Below are 19,078 nucleotides of genomic sequence, written 5' to 3' on the forward strand. Positions count from 1 at the left end.
ACATGTAAATTTAGTTTTTTTTTTTTAATGATATTAGATCATACCAATTAATAATTAATGATTTTAGATGACACCAAATAATAATGAAATTGAAAGGGCTAACTTGATTGGTTACTTACAATATTAGGGCTAACAGCAGGCAATGCTTAACCTGTTATTTTATCTCTAAAAAATTGCATTGATACTATTATTGTAGATATTTTGGAGCTTAGTAAAAACTTTAAGGTGTGAATTGTATTGGAAACCAAGAAAAGGAAAAAATAGAGCACACATGTAGGGTGGCCTGGGGAAGAGACTGGGCCATCTTGTGTTTTTAGATGAAAATTCCTCCTGCTTTTTCTTAATCGTTTTTAAGAGTTTGCTTTCAATAAATGGTACTTTACATATATATATATAAAAAAAGCGGAAATCATGCTAAACTCATAAAGCTAAGCAATCTTTTTCAATATTATTTTAACTATGGCTCATCCGAACAATCAAAACACAAATTAAAAAGAAACTGGAGCATATACCTGCAACACCAAGAATAACAAGCCATATTTATACATAGCGCAATCACAATTCAAAACATGCAATGCAGTGAGACAAGACTAAGCAAAACCCTCAAGCCAAAACTCCTTCAATAGCGTGATATTAGAAAATATACAAAATGGCATATGATCACAAATACCAGGTATAGGCATGAGTATAAGCAAAATAAACGAGAATAAATCTTGAAGTTCCTGCCCCCAATACTTTTCAAAGCAAAGTGATAGGATACCATACTGCCAAAGATAACTACCTCAACAACTGGTCTATAGATGGGTTTTATATGAACTAAGTAAATCTAGTAGTCTTCATCACTGTATTCTTCTTCATCATCGTCGTCATCTTCATCTTCCATATTAGAATGCATCATCATTGATAACAAGGCAGCCTCCATAGGATTGAAATCTTCATCACCGAAATCTTCGGGACCAAAATCATCCACACCAGAAGCCAGCACTTCTGACAATGCAGCCATCTGAAAAATATCCAAGTCCTCCTCATCAGAATCAAAAGGACCTAAACAAGGACCTGAATCACCAGCAAGCCTATCAGATACCATCATCTCGAATGGATCCATATCATCATAAAGGTCCGAGTCCCTCATGATGGAAAAATATTCTGCACTTGTTAAGTCAACATCCTGGAGCATGTTCAACATGTCATGCACATCAAAATGGTTCTGTCTACGTTGAGGTGGTGGCCTGTGATGTATCCATGTGTAAGAGCCGGGCTTCACTGTATGCTGAAAGCAACAGATATCAAAATTATTTAAGGACAAAGGAGAAACAAATTGAAGCTATATCAAAAACAAAAGACAGATTCACAAGTATCCTAAAGGTGAGTAGTCTTTCTCTTTATTTTGGATATTTTGAAGTCTATTAGTATTTACATCAAACTTAGTACATAGCCACAGAAGCTTAATTCCTTATAATTTTAATTTCATGTTGTTTAAATGGAAGTCATTGAAAAACTACTGACAACTCCCCTACATTTTATCATTTAGTACATACATGTCTCCCATCAAGTTTGAAACAAGACAACCACTACTTCCCAATCAGATGAAACAAACCACAAATCCTGATCTAGTATGGCTCCAAATCATAGCTCATTATACCAATACTCTATTTTTATTAAAAGACAATACATAACACAAAATGTAGTACAAAAACATTGTAAGACAAAAAACACCATTTGGTTTGTTGGATGGCAAAAGATTTTAATATTTTACTATTAACCTTAAAAAACCAAACACAGGAACTTCTGAAACTGACCAAAACGAAAACCCCCAGTCCTAATCAGCTTTGGTTACAAACTAACGATTTTCACCAATTATAATAACCAAGGTTGTCAAGATCAAGACCCAACTTAAGTTTAAGGGGGTGAAAAATTGTAAATTGTGGAATCATAACATGAATCGTAAGCTCCTACTAAAAATAAAAAGTGTATTTTAACATAAAAATGGAATAACTTAACTACTTAAGTAACTACTACATGAAAAAAATCCACCAAAATTCAATAATTTAGATATTTATGATGCAGCTATTGTACTATTAATATCTTAATTGCTATTTTATATTTGATAATGATTATAAAAAAGGGTAGGGGGAGAAGAAAGAGAACAAGAGCAACCAAAGTTAGAGATTGTATTTCAAAGGAAAAAAACAACCCCAACTTGTCAGTTTTAGAAACCAATCCAAATAATAGGTAACACAACCAACACAAATAAAAGTGATCTTAGAGAGATTCGAAGTGGAAAAAAAATCAAGACAGCAGTGGTATTAAATCAAAAACAGAGAATCAAGAGAAAGAATAAAGAAGTGTCGTGTGCTGTAAGGGAGAGGAAAGGTATTGCAAATCTGTCAACTGAGTGGGAGAAGAGAGATGTCTCTTGAAGAGAAGAGCTTTTTAAGGCAAAAAACCCCATGAAATGGGGGTTTTCTCTGCACTGGATCATGCAACAGAACCCACAAAATTGTGAGTCTTCAACTTGCAGAAAAATGACAATCTCACAAGCATGCCAGTTTGCTCTTCAACCCTCTGGTATGATCCCACTCTGCAGCAATCCTACACTGATAGTACCTAATGTACAATTGTAAATGCTTGAGCTAGTTAGTAAAAATACTAGTAGCATCATAGCAACACAGAAATACCACTATCCTTGCTGCATGCCAAAAGATTTTAAAAATTTCATCATAATATCAAATACACGTGTATGGCTTGCTTTAGTACAGATATCTGAACTTCCAAAATTATAAACTGATTCCTACATTTTTCTTGGTAAACCAGACTCGAGCCAAGTGAGATATTCTGGGAATTGAAGTTGCTTAATCAAGGTCTGGAATTACTATTTCCCAATAAACTATGCTCTTGATATTCTTGAAGAAAATGGAACGGTGAATTGTAAACCATTAGATAATCCCACATATCAAGATGTTAAGCTTCTTGCTGACCAAGGAGAATTATTTTCTGACCCAAGTAGATATTGGAGTTTGGCAGAAAGCTAAACTGATCCAATTGTAACAAGACCAGGCATCTTTTGTTGTAAGTGTGGTCATTAGAATGCAGATGTCAGAATTCTGATATTTCTTAGAGGATCACTAGTAAAAGGATGGATTAGTGTTTGAGAACAGAGGGCATAAGGAGATTATTACCTATACTTAATAGGAGATCCACATATGGATATTGTGTTCTATTAGGAGTGAATCTCTTTCATGGAAAACCTCATGAAGCAAAATGCGGTTGCAAAGTCCAGAGCTGAAGCAGAATATCAAGCTATGACTCTCACTACTTGTGAACTAATATGTCTAAAAACAAATAAATGACTCATTAAAGAGCTAAAATTTTGTGAGGTAGGAACTGAGACTAATTTGTGATAATCATGCAGCTCTTCATATTACATCTAACCCAGTTTTCGATGAGCATACCAAACATATAGAGATCGATTGCCTTTATATTTCTGAGAAGATAGACTCCAGATAAATTAGCACATATTTTGCTAACTTCAAATAATCAATTGGCTGATCTGCTCACTAATGTTCTTCACAAGGACAAGGGATTTCTTATTTCTGTGACAAGCTAGATGCTTTTGATCTCTATGCTCATGCTTGAGTGGGAGTGTTGGAAATAGAATATAATTAATGCTCCACTTTCCATGTATCATTAGAATTCATTGTATCATAAGGTTCATCACATTCTTAGATTCATTGTGTCTTAGGAGTTAAAACTAGTTTTATTTTAATTTCTGTTGTAAATTGTACTCATCGTGTATATAAACAGATGCTTTGCAGAGTGTGTTACTAACAATTGAGCATTAGCATTCAGAAATTCCTATCTCATTTTTCTCGAACTCTCAACTAAGATAAATACAAAAAAAATATTGGTGGTAGATAAGACAAAAAAAAGTTGTAGATTTTTTAACCAAGATGGATAGTGAGCCTACATATGATTATATATAAATAAAATCAAATTCAACAACTGATTCAAGGCTTTAGAGATGACAGACATATGAATTATCTATGAGCCATGCAACCTAATAAATATTCTTCAAGTGAAAGGAGAAGCATGGTGGAGTTCAATTCATTGCTTAAAAAATGATGCTACTCAAATTAGTTAACATCAATGGTAATCAAATTTGACCAAGGAAAATATTAAAGCAAGCAAGAGACAGAAGGGATGATCACTTGGGTACCTTGTAGAAGCAACTAGCCCCAAATGGACAATTCCCATTTCCAAAGTTAAAATGCTTGCAATCAATTAGTCTGAAAAGAAAGGCAAGAATAGGTAAATTCAAATTTCAAATATCAAAGTTCAAATTCCAAAAATTAACACAAATCACCTCTGTTCTCATTAATATTCAGATTGTCACCTACGTAACTTAACTCTGCATAAAGTGCACTCATCAATAGGAACATGTGAAGAGTGAACACATCACCATCACAAGATATTGGGATACTGTGTGTGCATGCATATTGTGTAGTTTTGGGAGTATTTGATTGCGGTGTGGTGTGAAAGGGGGTTGAGAGTAGGAGTGGGGATATAGAGATGAGGTATGGAAGGAATTATTTTCCCAACTAACCACACTCTAAATCATCTTTGATTAATTAACCATAACTCAAAAAGTTGACAGTCAACAAAACTCAAATCAATTTCTGGAAATTGAAGGGGAAGTTGAGTGTAGAAAATTTACTTGCAGTTTGCCTTGTAGTTGTCAATAATTTCCTGCTTTTCTTCCTTAGTAGAATACCAAATACCACTTGGAATGACAAAATATGATAGTTTGCGACAAACAGGACAGGTTCTGACTGTATTAGCAGTGCCAGCATTACTGATGTCCATTCCAGAGGTTGGGGCACTATTACGCCAATTGCGGATACAGGATAAACAGAAAGCATGGTCACATTCAGGAAGCAGACCAAACCTACAATCAGCTGGTTTAGGTTTGGACAGAACACGTTCCAAACAAACATTGCACTCTACTTCTTGACTATCTTTCAAAGCCTGAAGGTATTTTTCCTTTTTCTCACAAGTTCTCAAATGGTTTTCTTTTTCCTTTCGATCAGTAGGATGTAAGCAAAATTTTCTACAGTATAAGCACTGATTTCCATGAATGCGAGAACATTTATCTTCAAGGGGGCAGTTGGCAGCAGCAAATGCACAGAACAAATGTTCAGATGGTATAACACTACTAGTACTGGATTGACCAACATCATTTTCAAGAGAGGGCAGATTCTTTTGTTGTGAGCTCCTTGCACGCTTGTCCGATGAAGATGACTTCACAGCCTTTGGAACCCAACTTGATGTTCCTTTAATGGTATGATTCACAACAGGATCCAAAACAGGAGAATGGCGTCCATTTGCTGAAGATGACGCTTGAGAAGCTTTGACATGCTTATATCTGCATCTACTACCATAAGCACAGGATCCTTTTTTATAATAGCTGCAAATCTGTTCTCCACATAAGAAACAAAAGGAAAGTAAACAAAAAGATCCATTTGGGGGGGTAAACGTAGTACATGAAAACCAGAATTAGAGTTACAACGTACATCATCCTTTTTCTCATGAGCAAAATCACATTGATCCCCCTTCAAACATGCTCCACGGGCATAGAACTTGCAAACCCTAAGACAATTCATTAATTTCAAATAAATTATAAATTAATAAATTAATCAAGAAAAAGTCTACAAAAAAACCAATAAATAAGTAGACCCCTAAATTAATTGATAAATAAATCAAGAAAGAGTCCACAAAAACTCAATAGAAAAATTAACAACATCCAAGGAGTCCATACATCAAAAATCAAAATCCTCATTATTACAAACATTCGAGCATACCAACATACAATTTTCAAGTCACTTCAAATGAATCGTTACCATAACAAAAAAAAAAAAAAACCTAAACTTCAAATTTAAAATCCACCTTGTACATATCAAAGACCAACGATCCCAAACCCAACTTAACAGAAAATCGATCACATTTTGTTTTTAATAAACAAACATTTACAATCAGTAAAATGAAAAGATAAATAAAATAAAATAAAAAAGAAGCACAAGACACACGGCCTGTATGTTTTCCGGCACCAAAACATACGAACCAGACAAAAAAAAAGGAAAAATCGAAAAGAGGCTCACGGGAGAAATCGAAGAGATCGAAGCGAGAATTGGTGGAAGGATAAAAAAAAAAACAAAAATGAGTACCTGTTGGACATGGCGTATGATGGAGGGAGAATTGAGGAATTGTTGGCAGCGAGAAGAGAAGAGGAATGGGAAGAAGGAACAAAGATATGAAGGAAGAGAAAGGTGGAAACCTAGGTCAGGTGCAACCCATTGGAAATCGAAACCGGGTACGAGGGTTTTTTGGCGGTGTGTCGGGATTGCGAATGTTTAACCAGCTTTCCACCACCTCTCTCTCTCGCACTTACGCAAAAAACGTGTTGTTTCGGGAAATTGCAGTACACGTGATCATATAAATAAATCAGTATTTTAATTTTTTTTACTAATTAATTTTTTTTAGAAGATTTATGTATTTTCTCTGTAATCATTTTACGAGGTTAATTAATTAATTAATTAAAAGTTGTTTCAGTGTTTCGTATCTGACTTTAGCATCCGGAGCTAATAAGAAATTTATTTTGAAGAATAAAGTATATAATCTCAATCATTAATGAAAAATCAATAGTTAATATTGTGTCAGCTGAAGACGTATCTTTTTCCTGCTTTCTTCGATATCATGATTTACCTAATTGAGATCTTGTTTATTTGTGATAGATGTACCCAGTTGAGCAATAATGAAGGAGATCTTAAAAGGGTATACTAAGAATCTATTGTGGAAAGATATATTGTAGAGTACATTGAAAAAAAAAACAAAACCTAGACTTCCCGAGTCTTGACATGACGAAAGAGTCGGAGGTAAGGGTTCAAGAGGACTGCATGTTACCACTCCAAGTGTAGAAGATTTGCAACAAGCTCATTTGTATGTATTGAATAACAATAATGAAGTTTTGTCATACATACTTTGTCAAGAAGGTTTAGTGAAGGAAAGTAATCCAAAAATGTCAAAGGACATGGTCTTAAAAGAACATAACAAGACTTTCCTACATTGGTTTAAAGATACAATCTTTGCTGATGATAATGCTTCTGAAATGTTAAGAAAGCTAGCAGATGGGCCTAAAAGAAATGTTATAACTTGGCAAGAATATGATATAAACAAGTATTCCTTTCACACAAAAGCACAAGACGAGAAAAGTACAATGCAAAATAGTGGGGTTATCTTAAGGGTTGAATCTCAACACTTCGCTAGTGTACATGATGACAATCCTCGTGTAGCTTTCATCCCGTACTTTGTTAAAGTAATAAGTTATAGCTTGATCACCTTGTCTGATAAATGTCATGTCCTACTTCAATTATGAAATTCTTAGTAGATCCCCTTGTGAATACCTCGACTTCAAACCCTTTCATATGTCTTGTGCATCATCCATCCAAAGAATGCTCTATCTGATTGATGGTGAGATTGAGTGAACAAGTCAAGAAACCATCATATTATTGCACCCCTTCTAAGTGGTATGAAGTGTATGGTTTGATGCATATCCTTGAATGAGTCCGTCGACAAATTCAACTTTATTTTTCGCAGTTAATGCAGTAAGCATTGATCAACTCCACGAATTGTAATTTGTTGAATCAAGAACTGGAGAAACTAGTGCAATTGCTGAATTTTCTCCTAGATGAAGATAGTATGAGTTGTGTATATTCAAAGATTAATCTTGCGAAGATGAATTAGTATTCATGATGAAAAAATTGAAAGAAAATAATAGAAGAAGAAACAAAAGCAAAGAGTTGCGAAACAGAGCTCTTCAATGATACCACCATAAACCCCATGCCTACCATGGATAAGTGCAAAACTTGCAGAGAAAGTTAAAGAGAAAACATATATTGAAGGAACCGAATAGCATAAATGAATTAGCTCACAAAGTTGATTATTACAACTGATTATATAAATAGTTGTAAGAGTAACTAATTATAACTATCTAAGGTAACTTTAGTTACATAGAGACTAACCAACTAAGCTAACTCTAGTTACATAATGATCCATGCTAAGAATTACCATCACTAGCATTGTTACCACTGTCACCATCGCACTGCCACCACCACCATTGTCATTACCGACATCACCACTAACACTACTACTACAATAATCACCATCACCACTTACACCAACATCACTAACTACCACTCCCAACACCACCATCAACATTGGCATTGTCACCATTGGCTCAGATGTTGTTGTTGTTGTTGTTATCATCAACATTACCACAAAATACTCTTATATTAATGTTAATAGGATTGAAAACTTTTATATCTTGAAACTAAAGATTAAAGAAAAACTAAACCTAAATTTTAAAAATGGTATTACATTTTTTTAAAACTAAAACTAAAAATTGATTGCTTATAAATTTTTGAAACTTACAACTAAAACCTACCCCCAAAAGGACTTCATGAGCACCATGGCAACTCCTGTCATCTCTCTCATGAACACTTCTCATCTAAAGATTGCTCTCTTTGATATCACAACTGGTCCTCCTCGGGCTTACTTTATCGTAAGGTCCCTTTTGTGCATTGTAGTGATATTTGATCTCACTTTGAAAGACAATCCATGATGGCCAATGGAACATTCAATAGGTCAATTCTTTTCTGCCCAACAATTTCATGGACCTTCTATTTGATATTGATCCTTCCTGGGCCATGAATCAGATTGACAAATACGTGTGGAATCAGTCTACTTATGGAGGCTACACATCAACTTCTACATGTAAATGGCTTTCTTTTAAATTCAATCATGATTCTACTTGCCACTTTGTCGCCTTTAAGTGGCTTTGGAAGCTCAAAATCCCAAAGAAAATTAGGATCATGTCTTGGCTGATTCTTCACAATTCTCCTAAACCCTTTTGAATTCAATCATGATTCTACTTGCCACTTTGCCGCCTTTAAGTGGCTTTGGATGCTCAAAATCCCAAAGAAAATTAGGATCATGTTTTGGCTGATTCTTCACAATTCTCTCTCAAAAAATTCCACTAGATTCCATAGGAATTTAGTGAATTCATCTGCCTTCCCTCATTGCTCCAATCCTAGAGAGGATTCTCTTCATTGTCTGAGAGACTTCCCTCATGCCAAAGAAATTTGGCTCGGATTTGGCTTTGCTCCTCATCTTAGTTCCCTACCCCTAATGTAAAGTGGTTTAAAATCCCAACTCAACGGTAGTAAAGTATTCCTTTTTACAACTATTGTTTGGTGAGTTTGAAAGTGGGGTAATAATTGTATTTTTGACGATGAGAAGTGGGATATTCAGAGAGTAGTGCAGAGTATATGCTTCTATCATGATGATCTTGTCTCTACCAACTCTGATTGTGCTTTGGCCAGTCAATCTCCTCTCTTCATGGCTAGATGGCAACCCCCTCCTGTGGATTGACATAAATTAAATGTGGATGGTAACTGCTTACCTGATCAAGCTATAATAGGGTCTGGAGGAGTTATAAGAGATCATAACAGTGGATGGATTGCAGGGTTTTTCTCTTTTGAGAACTCTGGTGATTACACTAAAATTGAAATCTCAAACTCTTATCACGGTCTATCTCTCTTGCTTCGGACAAAGGTATCAGACGTATTTGGTGTTAGAATTGCCCTGACAATCACCCTCATGTTGCTCTCCTCCTATCAGCTCTTGGATTTCTTCAAAGAGATTAGGTTATTTCTATCAATTGTATAGATAGGAATGCTAATTTTGTAAGGCCAGCCGCGGCTTTCATCAACATCAACAGTTTTTGTATTTTGGACCAGCCTTATCCTGCTCTGGTGATTACACTAAAATTGAAATCTGGTGATTGCACTAAAATTGAAATCTCAACTCTTATCACGGTCTATCTCTCTTGCTTCAGACAAAGGTATCAGACGTATTTGGTGTTAGAATTGCCCTGACAATCACCCTCATGTTGCTCTCCTCCTATCAGCTCTTGGATTTCTTCAAAGAGATTAGGTTATTTCTATCAATTGTATAGATAGGAATGCTAATTTTGTAAGGCCAGCCGCGGCTTTCATCAACATCAACAGTTTTTGTATTTTGGACCAGCCTTATCCTGCTCTGACCATCCTCCTTTATAAGGATGGTTTACAGTAGCCCTTTTAGCCTTTTCCACATAAGCAAAAAATATATATATATAATCCACCACTAGAAGAAAATTAAGCAAATATCATCTCAAAAACCAATTTTTTTATATATTTTCTTTAATTAGTATTTTTTTAATTTTCTTTTTTTTCTCATATATATACATAAAGAATCCTAAGGGAGAAGGGGGTGCAAGGCCCCTGCTAGCCCCCCTTAGATCCATCCCTGGTATGATCCAAGTAGCTGATGTCAACTAGTGGGATAATGTTTTTGTTGTTGTATATTACTCCACAATGTCTAGACAATTAGAAGAGTGCATCACCTTCTAGAGATCAACAATGCAAGTAAAAATATTATGTGAGGAGGAACTCTCAGAATTGTACTGATTGCACTTGCACCTATTCACATCTTTAACAACCCCTGCATAATGATTTGACATATGCCCCCACCCTAAAGTAAAAAAAAAAAAGATAGGAGCTATTAATTGAAAATAATGAGAATAAGCATTTCATAGGTATTCTTATATATAAATAAATGCATTCTGCCAGGTCAACATTGAAACAAAAACAAGAATAAGCATTACATATATAAAAAATAGTTTTGAGAATACTTATTGTTCCAAAACTTCAGGAGAGAAAGCATGTCAATTAAATTTTAAAAGCTACATGCATTCATATATGACAAGATCATTCACTTTTCTGATAAAAAATAAATACATAAATATTTTCCGTTAATTATATTTTAGGGCATGATTAGTTTCACAAAGGCTAATTTTGTTGTTCGACATATCAGTTTAAGAGGATACTCAAAGTTAGCTCACAAAAGAAAGAAACCACAACGAATTAATACAAAGGTATGATACAAAAACTATAATCTTGTAGATTTTACCTGCAGGTTTCTTTGATTCAGATTTAACAGATTCATGATCTGCTCATAATACATCTGCAAAGAAAAACCAGTTTTGCATCAAAAGGAGTAAACAAGGATAAACAGGTTAGGAAATGGAATATGAAATTATTCAGAGCCATTCAGCCTAAAGAAAAAAGGGGCTGGATGACATAATACTCAAGGTATTAGTCGGAATGTTTGTTTTGCTCCTGGCAGAAATACAACAGCAAACTTCAAGAGTCACTGTAATTTAACTTTGAAAATTTTAACAAGGAATAAAATTCAACACTTACTTCATTTATTAGGGAAAATAGCTGCTCAAACACATCCAGTTTAAGGCATTGTTGATCATTTGTTATATTTTCTTCCAACAAAGATTCGGCAGGACAAACACATCATACATCTTTTCATTCCCTATCCAATATGTTTGAAAATTACATAAGCATATTGTAACACAGCAGCAACACAAACATGCTGAGAAAAATGGGAAGAAACATGTCCATAAGCAAATACTGAATTATAAATTCAGCCACTATAGGCACCCAAACACGCACCAAACATCTCTAGTTTGAAAATCGGATCAGAAGGCGCATTAAACACCAAATGTCAAGTAATTTGAATGAGATAAATAATAAGTTCAGCAGAAACTGAAACCATGACTGAGTAGCCTTCATGTCAGACAAGAAATTAAATGTCAAACTCCAGCCTTTTAATCAATAAAGGAATCAACAATTTGAAGGCATAAATCTAGTGGTTACCCTGGCATGAACTGATGATCACAAATTTTAGGGTAACATCTGAGTTCACACATATTAACCAATCTCTTCTTCATTCTTCCCTTTTCCTTAAATTTCTCACACATGAATTCAGTAGAAATATAGGGAAATGATATTTTGACTACTATTTTTCTAAGTAATTATACCATCACTGCGTGTTTCAATCGACATACCCACTTCAGTCATGAAACAGTTGCAGTAGTAAAGGTAAAGAATCTACATATCTTGTCAATCTGAAAGAATGTACTATCTTGATGTTATTACCAATAATCACCACAGGAACATGATCCATCTTTAAAATGATGGAATCTATTAATATCTCTGACAATAATTTCCCTTGAAACAATTTTACATACGAATTTGAAAAAGGTGTGGCAGTCAACACAAATTCGTAGATTCTTCTTCACCCTTATAGGGCCCCCGGGTGGCGTAGCAATTAATCCAAAGGCTACAGCAAGTTTCTCACTATGGTGATATAAGAGCTTCTCCTTTTCACTTTTGTCCACATTATGTATATCGATCTCTACAATGGAACTATATCCAGCTTTACTTAGAAGGTCACCCAACTGATCCAGTTTAGCATATATTTCATCACTTCTAGAATGACTTCTGTCTCCAACAATGAAAGTGTATACCTTGTCTTTGATCTCAATCCAACTCATTCCAGGCTCCTTCTTCACCTTGCTGTCTTTCATGAACTTTCTAACCTTAGCAACATTTTCCCACATCCCTGCGGAGGCATAGATGTTTGCAAGGAGAACATGGGTACCAGATTTCTCTGGCTCAAGATCAAAAAGCATCTTGGCAGCTTTCTGACCGAGCTCTATATTTTTATGGATTCTCGCAGCTCCAAGAAGTGCCCCCCAAACAAAGCCATCAGCCTCAAATGGAATTGAGTTTACTAGCTCCACTGCTTCATTTAATTTCCCTGATCGTCCAAGGAGATCAATCATGCAAGCATAATGCTCCTGTGTGGGTTTAATCCCAAACATTACCTCCATTTTCTCAAAATATTGTTTTCCCTCATTTACCAAACCAGCATGATTGCATGCACAAAGAACACTAACTAAAGTAATATGGTTGGGTGGCACACCATCTCTAAGCATTTGATTGAACAACCGAAGAGCCTCTTTACCATGGCCATGCTGAGCATATCCTCCAATCATTGCAGACCAGGAGACTATTCCTCTGTTAGGTATCTCAGAAAAGGCACGATCAGCATCCTCTATGCTTCCACATTTCGCATACATATTAACCAGAGAATTGCTGGCAAAAATATCACACATAAATCCAAACTTGATGGCATGGACATGTAATTGTTTCCCTTGCTCATAGGCTGACAAATTTGCACAAGCATTTAAAAGGGAACTGCAGATAAATGGATCGGGCTTGATATCTGCATCTTGCATTTGTAAATATAGCTTTAAAGCCTCCTCCCCATCCCCATATTGAGAATATGCTGTTATCATGGATGTGTAAGCCACCAAATCTTCCCAAGTGCGCTCTTCAAATATTTTCGAAGCTTCATCTATATGGTTACATTTTCCATATGTGTCAAGAAGACTGTTTATTACATAGAAATCTGAATAAATTCCAGATTTGATGGAAATTGTATGAATCTGCTTACACACCTTAATTGCCTGCAAGCTGGCCACAGATTTGAGAACCGTTGACAAAGTAGTTTGGTTGAAATCTATATCTTCACTGAACATTTTAGAAAAAAGTGAGACTGCATCTAAGTGATCACCACACTGTGAGTAACCGGAGATCAAAGCATTCCATGCAATAATGTCCTTCTTTGGCATCGAATCGTAAGCTCTTCTCGCATCATCCATCATTTCACACTTAGAATACATATCTACAAGTCCAACAGCAGCAAACAAATCTGAGTGAGCATCCATCTTTATCAAACTAGAATGCAACTGTCTACCCAACTCCTTGAACCCCATAGCAGCACAGGCCTTTAAAGCACTTGACAGCGTAAACATATTCGGACGAGTTCCAGAGCCTTTCATCTCATCCAACAACATCAAAGCCAAATCATTACAATCGTGAAGAACACAACCAGCAATAATTGCATTCCAAGAAACAACATCAGGGTGTGCAATGTCCTGAAAAACAGCAACCGCACCTTCAATCTCCCCTGCTTTAGAATACATGTCAACCAACGCATTCGCAGAAAACTGATCCAAATCAAGTCCCATCTTTAGCATAAGCCCATGAATCTTCCTTCCCAGGTCGCCTTCCTGCAAGCCTGCACAGGCATTCAATATGATGGAAATGCTGAATTCATTAGGCATTATTCCACTCCTCACCATTTCCTTAAACAAACCCACAGCCTCACCACACAACTCACTTTGCACGTAACAAGAGAACAAGGCATTCCATGAAACAACATTTCGCTCCACAATTCCACCAAACAACCTCCTAGAATCATCCAGCAGGCCGCACTTGGCATACATAACAACCAATGTGTTAGCAACAAACCCATCAGACTCGAACCCTGTGACAACAGCCATCCCATGAACCTTCCTCCCCATGTTCAAATCCCTCTTCATTGAACATGCCTTAAGCACACTGGGGAAGGTAAACTCATTGCACTTAACACCCAGCAAGCACATCTCATTAAAAACCAACAGTGCCTCCTCTACAAACCCATTTTGCACATACCCAGATAGCAAAGAAGACCAAGAAACCACATCTAGTTCAGAACTTTCATCAACCAGCTTGCGGGCATACCCAAAACGACGACACTTGGAATACAGAGTTACCAAGTGGTTCCTGAGACTTGGGTCGCGGGAAAACCCAAACTTGATCAAGTGTGCATGGAGTTCCATACCTGAAGTTAGGGACTTTGAAGCAACACATTGTGATAAGAGCTTGGAATAGGATATGGGGGGTTTTGTGAACGTGGTTTGTGAATCTTTTACTGTGGCTAGAGAAGCAGTTTGTAGAGTGGCGCGTTTGAATGGGAAGTAGAGACGTTGGAGAATACTATGTGGGAGGAAATTGATGTACCAAAACCTTGGAGATGTTTTGTTCATTGACAACATGCTATTGCTATTGCACTAATGCACTTGTTCCTCGCCCTCACGTGAGTACATAGGTGTGTCTCAGGTCTAAACCCAAATACCAAAACTCTAATTCCAACCAACTGTTTAGGATTAGAGAAGTTTCCAAACATAAGTTTAAATAAAAAGATATGATGTATATTTAGGTTTACCTATACTCTAATACGATTTAAGTTTGAATATTTTTTATTCAAAAGTATATTAATAAAATAAAATTTGTTTGGATAATGCCAATCAAAAATATTTTTACTTTGTATTTTTATTATAATTTGTAAATGTGCAATTCAAAACTACTTTTACTTTAAAAATAACAAAATTTTATTGCTAACATAAGTTGTTGAATTAACTAATAGAGAATTCAAATATATATCAAACTAAGTTTAGGATTCCAAAAATATGTTTAAGGTATTCAATCCAAGTATATCCTAAAATAATTTGACACTTTTGTTTAACCTTAATTTTGTATAGATTAAATTACACTCTTCACCTAGAGATGTTAATATCACATTGCTTCATCTCTTAAATAAAAATATTATACTTGTGACAATGTGTTTCAAGGTATGTTCATCATTAACTTCTTGGTTAAAGTACGATTATGTATAAATAATAAATTTGCATTTACCATAATTAGTTAATCTCTAGTTAATTATCATGGATCGTTGTGTTAATTTCATAGATCATAGAGTAATCCTAATTAATCATGCTCAAATTAAATCTACACATTGTAAATTTACAGTTTAATCTTGCACATTATAATTTTACATAGTGTTGAAATCATGTTCTAAGAAATCCAAATTTCTATTAAAATTATCACATAAAATAGCATGCATATAACTCAAGTTTTCATTAATTACTTAAATTAAATCTTCATTATAATTACTTTTAATATCAATTATATTTTCACATATCACATAGACACAAACTATTCTTCTATAAGTTGAGGTATAATTTTCAAGGTGTTACAGGATATACAATGTTTTGTGACATATGTAGAAAATAGAAGAGAAATATAGAAAGAAAAAAGGAAAAAAGGAAAAAAAGAAAGAAATAATAAATAATAAAAAAGAGAAAAATATGAAGCATAAACAAAAAGAAAAAAGTGAGTAGGTAAATATAATTTGGGTATTTAAATATTTTTTAACACTTATTATTATTATTTTATTTTTATGTGTTTTATTACATCATATATTTTTTTTTATCTAGAGGAGTTAAATATAAATAATAAAATATTTATAACAACTCACATATCCTGCTTAGTTAACTGAGTCAGATCCCTTAATTTTATCATATTATATTATTTACTATACTTATATTTCTTTTAACCCTTTCTTTGTTTATCTACAAAGTACCTTCAAACTTTGAATCATATTGGAATTACCATAACAACCAGGGTATTGATAACTACGAAATTTGAGTTAATTTGATAGTCAATTTTAATTAAGAATTATTATAATTTTTTTATTTTACTGTTGTTTTTAAGGAAACAATAAAGAAATTAATATCTTTGCAATTTCTTATGAGTAGAAATCAAAAGAAGAAGAATTAAGTGCTTTAAAGGGAAATTTTAAGTATTTTAAAGGGAAATTGATGCAAAAATGAAAAGAATTAGATAGCTCACTTAGTGCGCAATAGCTCGCACCCTCGCTAAGTGGAAAAACTCATGCTTAGTTCAAAGAAGGTTCATAAAAAAGTACAAAGGCACACTTAGCGCTAAAGTCTGCACTCAGCATGAAGTCGCGTGAAAAATAAACTACCTTAGACCTATAGAAGGAGTATGAAGCAAAGGAGAAATACATATCGGGATACCAATTCCTACACCACCCCGGAGACTCAGAGCTCTCTAATTAATGCATCCTAACTCTCAGTATCTCGAATAGGGAAAATCCTATTTTTATGTCTATTATCCCCTTTTCTTCCTTTATTCATTTCTCTTCTTTTATCCACATTAGCCCCTAAAGTATAGAGCCTCTTATAGCAATGAGAGGCCAAACCCCCTTAGTTTGGGTCTGACAAGCCTAAAAAAGTCAAAAGATATATTCTATGTTTTATATTTATCGATGCAAATAAGTGTTTTCTTTCTTATTTTAATTTCATGTATCATTCATCCTTGGATTATCTTTAGGGATTAGGCGCTCAATAGAGGATAATCCTTAGTAGAAATACAAGGAAGGTCTTATATGCATCAGTTTTAGGGATTAGTCGCTGAAGGAGGGTAATTTCTAATAAAACTCAAAGGACGGGGTATCTTAATAAAATCATTGTTTGACATAGAGTGATTGCATTATACACATGCATCAAAACAAACATCTAGGATTAGAACTTCATGGATATGAATTTTATCTATTGAGTCTTTACAAAAACAGTTGGGAGATAGATAAATAATATATGTTTGTCATAGTGAGACATTAAGGACAAGTATTCCAATATATGTGAATAGGAAAAATTCACCTAATCGATAGAAAAAAATCTAAAATAATACATCTTAGGCTAAGGCATGTTAGGTCCCAGCATTATCACATTTTGAAATCATTTTTTTCATTATCTTTATCTTTTACTTTTCTTATCTTATCTATTTTATCTTATACATGTCTTATCTTGTACTTTAATATCTTATCTCTTTCATTTTTATCTTATCTCCTAATCTTCTATTTTAAATCTCCCATCCTTCCTCTCTCTTCTCCCAAGAATAAAACCAGAAGATTCAAGTTTTATAATTGTATGGTTGATATGATAGGTTATGAGGAAGTGGTTCAGAATAGTTGGAATAGGCCTATAAAAGGTACTCCTATGCATGTTCTGTGGCAGAAACTCCAAAGACTTAAACCTGAATTGGTTCAACTTGGTAAAAGCATGACCAATGCCAGACAGGAATTGGTTAAAGCCATAAGAGATTTAGACTTAGCCCAAAATGCTATCACTCATAATAGGATGGATGGCAACTTGATTGATACTGTGAAAAAGTGTATTGAGAGGGTGATTAATTGGAATGAAATGGAGGGTAATATGTTAAGACAAAGAGCTAAGGTGGATTGGCTTAGAATGGGAGATGAAAATAATGCTTTTTTTCATTCTATCATCAAGGCCAAGCATCACAATATAAGCATGAGTATTCTACAGAAAGGTGATGGGACTATTCTTACTGAGCAAAGTGACATCCATAATGAAGTGATGGAGTTTTATAGAAAGTTAATGGGAAGTACTGCTAGTAATTTGAGGCATATTGATATCCAAGCTATGAGGGATGGTAAGCAAATTACTTTTGACCAAGGAGCTTTTCTTACTGCATCAGTTACAGAAGTTGAGATTGTTAAAGCTCTGCAGGGAATTGGTGATTTGAAAGCACCTGGCATAGATGGTTATAGGGCAAAATTCTTCAAAAATAGCTGGCATATAGTAAAGAAAGATTTTATTGCTGCAATGAATGAATTTTTCGAGAAAGGAACTTTATTAAAGGTTTTTAATAGTACTCTTGTGACACTCATTCCTAAATCTATTACTGCTAAGACTGTCAAGGATTACAGGCCTATTGTAGGTTGCTCTACTTTTTATAAAGTGATCTAAAAATTTTTGACTAGGAGGCTAGGGAGTGTGATTCAGGATATTGTTCATACTAGCCAAGCAGCTTTTGTGCCCGGTCAAGTCATTCACAATCATATTCTCCTTGCAACTGAGTTGATGAAGGGGTATACTAGAAAGGGTGGGACCCCTAGGTGTATTATGCAAATAGACCTCCAAAAAGCTTATGATATGGTTGACTGGGGTGCATTGGAGGGGGTTCTTACGGAATTTGGATTGCCAAAGAAGTTTATTGGGTGGGTCATGAAAGTCATTACTACTGTGAATTACAGGTTCAACATTAATGGAGAGTTGTCTAATGTGCTAGAGGCTAAAAGAGGCATTAGGCAAGGGGACCCTATTTCCCCTTTGTTGTTTGTCCTAATGATGGAGTATTTGAATAGGATTATGGTCAAAATGCAAAGAGATCCTAACTTTAATCATCACAGCCAATGTGAGCGATTGGGGATTATTCATCTGTCCTTTGCAAATGATGTTCTTCTTCTTTGTAGAGGTGATGAGAAGTCTATAGAGATAATTCTAAAGGCCTTCAATTTCTTTTCTAAGTCTACAGGACTACAGAATAATCCAGCAAAGTGTAAGGTGTTTTGT

General features: G+C 34.8%; 2 protein-coding genes across 2 annotated transcripts; both read right to left on the bottom strand.

Annotated features, from left to right (window-relative positions):
* Positions 1-517: 517 nt before the first annotated feature.
* Positions 518-6,479, bottom strand: LOC114387291 (E3 ubiquitin-protein ligase makorin-like). Its single transcript, XM_028347447.1, has 5 exons — positions 6,222-6,479; positions 5,571-5,646; positions 4,715-5,472; positions 4,217-4,286; positions 518-1,270 (listed from the first exon to the last, which is right to left on the bottom strand). The coding sequence occupies exons 1-5, from the start codon at positions 6,230-6,232 to the stop codon at positions 827-829; spliced, it is 1,359 nt and encodes a 452-aa protein (XP_028203248.1). The 5' UTR covers positions 6,233-6,479; the 3' UTR covers positions 518-826.
* A 763-nt stretch (positions 6,480-7,242) lies between these two features.
* Positions 7,243-14,983, bottom strand: LOC114386824 (pentatricopeptide repeat-containing protein At5g04780, mitochondrial-like). The gene is made up of 4 exons (XM_028346879.1): positions 11,823-14,983; positions 11,358-11,478; positions 11,065-11,118; positions 7,243-10,626 (listed from the first exon to the last, which is right to left on the bottom strand). Exon 1 carries the CDS (start codon positions 14,891-14,893, stop codon positions 12,101-12,103), a length of 2,793 nt encoding a protein of 930 aa, XP_028202680.1. The 5' UTR covers positions 14,894-14,983; the 3' UTR covers positions 7,243-10,626; positions 11,065-11,118; positions 11,358-11,478; positions 11,823-12,100.
* Between the last annotated feature and the right edge of the window lie 4,095 nt (positions 14,984-19,078).

This window comes from Glycine soja, chromosome 15 (genome assembly GCF_004193775.1).
Source record: "Glycine soja cultivar W05 chromosome 15, ASM419377v2, whole genome shotgun sequence".
In the NCBI taxonomy this organism is placed as follows: Eukaryota; Viridiplantae; Streptophyta; class Magnoliopsida; order Fabales; family Fabaceae; genus Glycine; species Glycine soja.

What these genes read in the sequence shown, in the direction of transcription:
- LOC114387291 (XM_028347447.1), bottom strand. An exon ending in CTCATGAGAAAAAGGATGAT is followed by an intron (nt 5,473 to 5,570) that starts GTACGTTGTAAC and finishes TGTGGAGAACAG; the next exon opens with ATTTGCAGCTATTATAAAAA. An exon ending in GGGCTAGTTGCTTCTACAAG is followed by an intron (nt 1,271 to 4,216) that starts GTACCCAAGTGA and finishes TGTTGCTTTCAG; the next exon opens with CATACAGTGAAGCCCGGCTC.
- LOC114386824 (XM_028346879.1), bottom strand. Translation starts at nt 14,893, where the DNA reads ATGTTGTCAATGAACAAAACATCTCCAAGGTTTTGGTACATCAATTTC.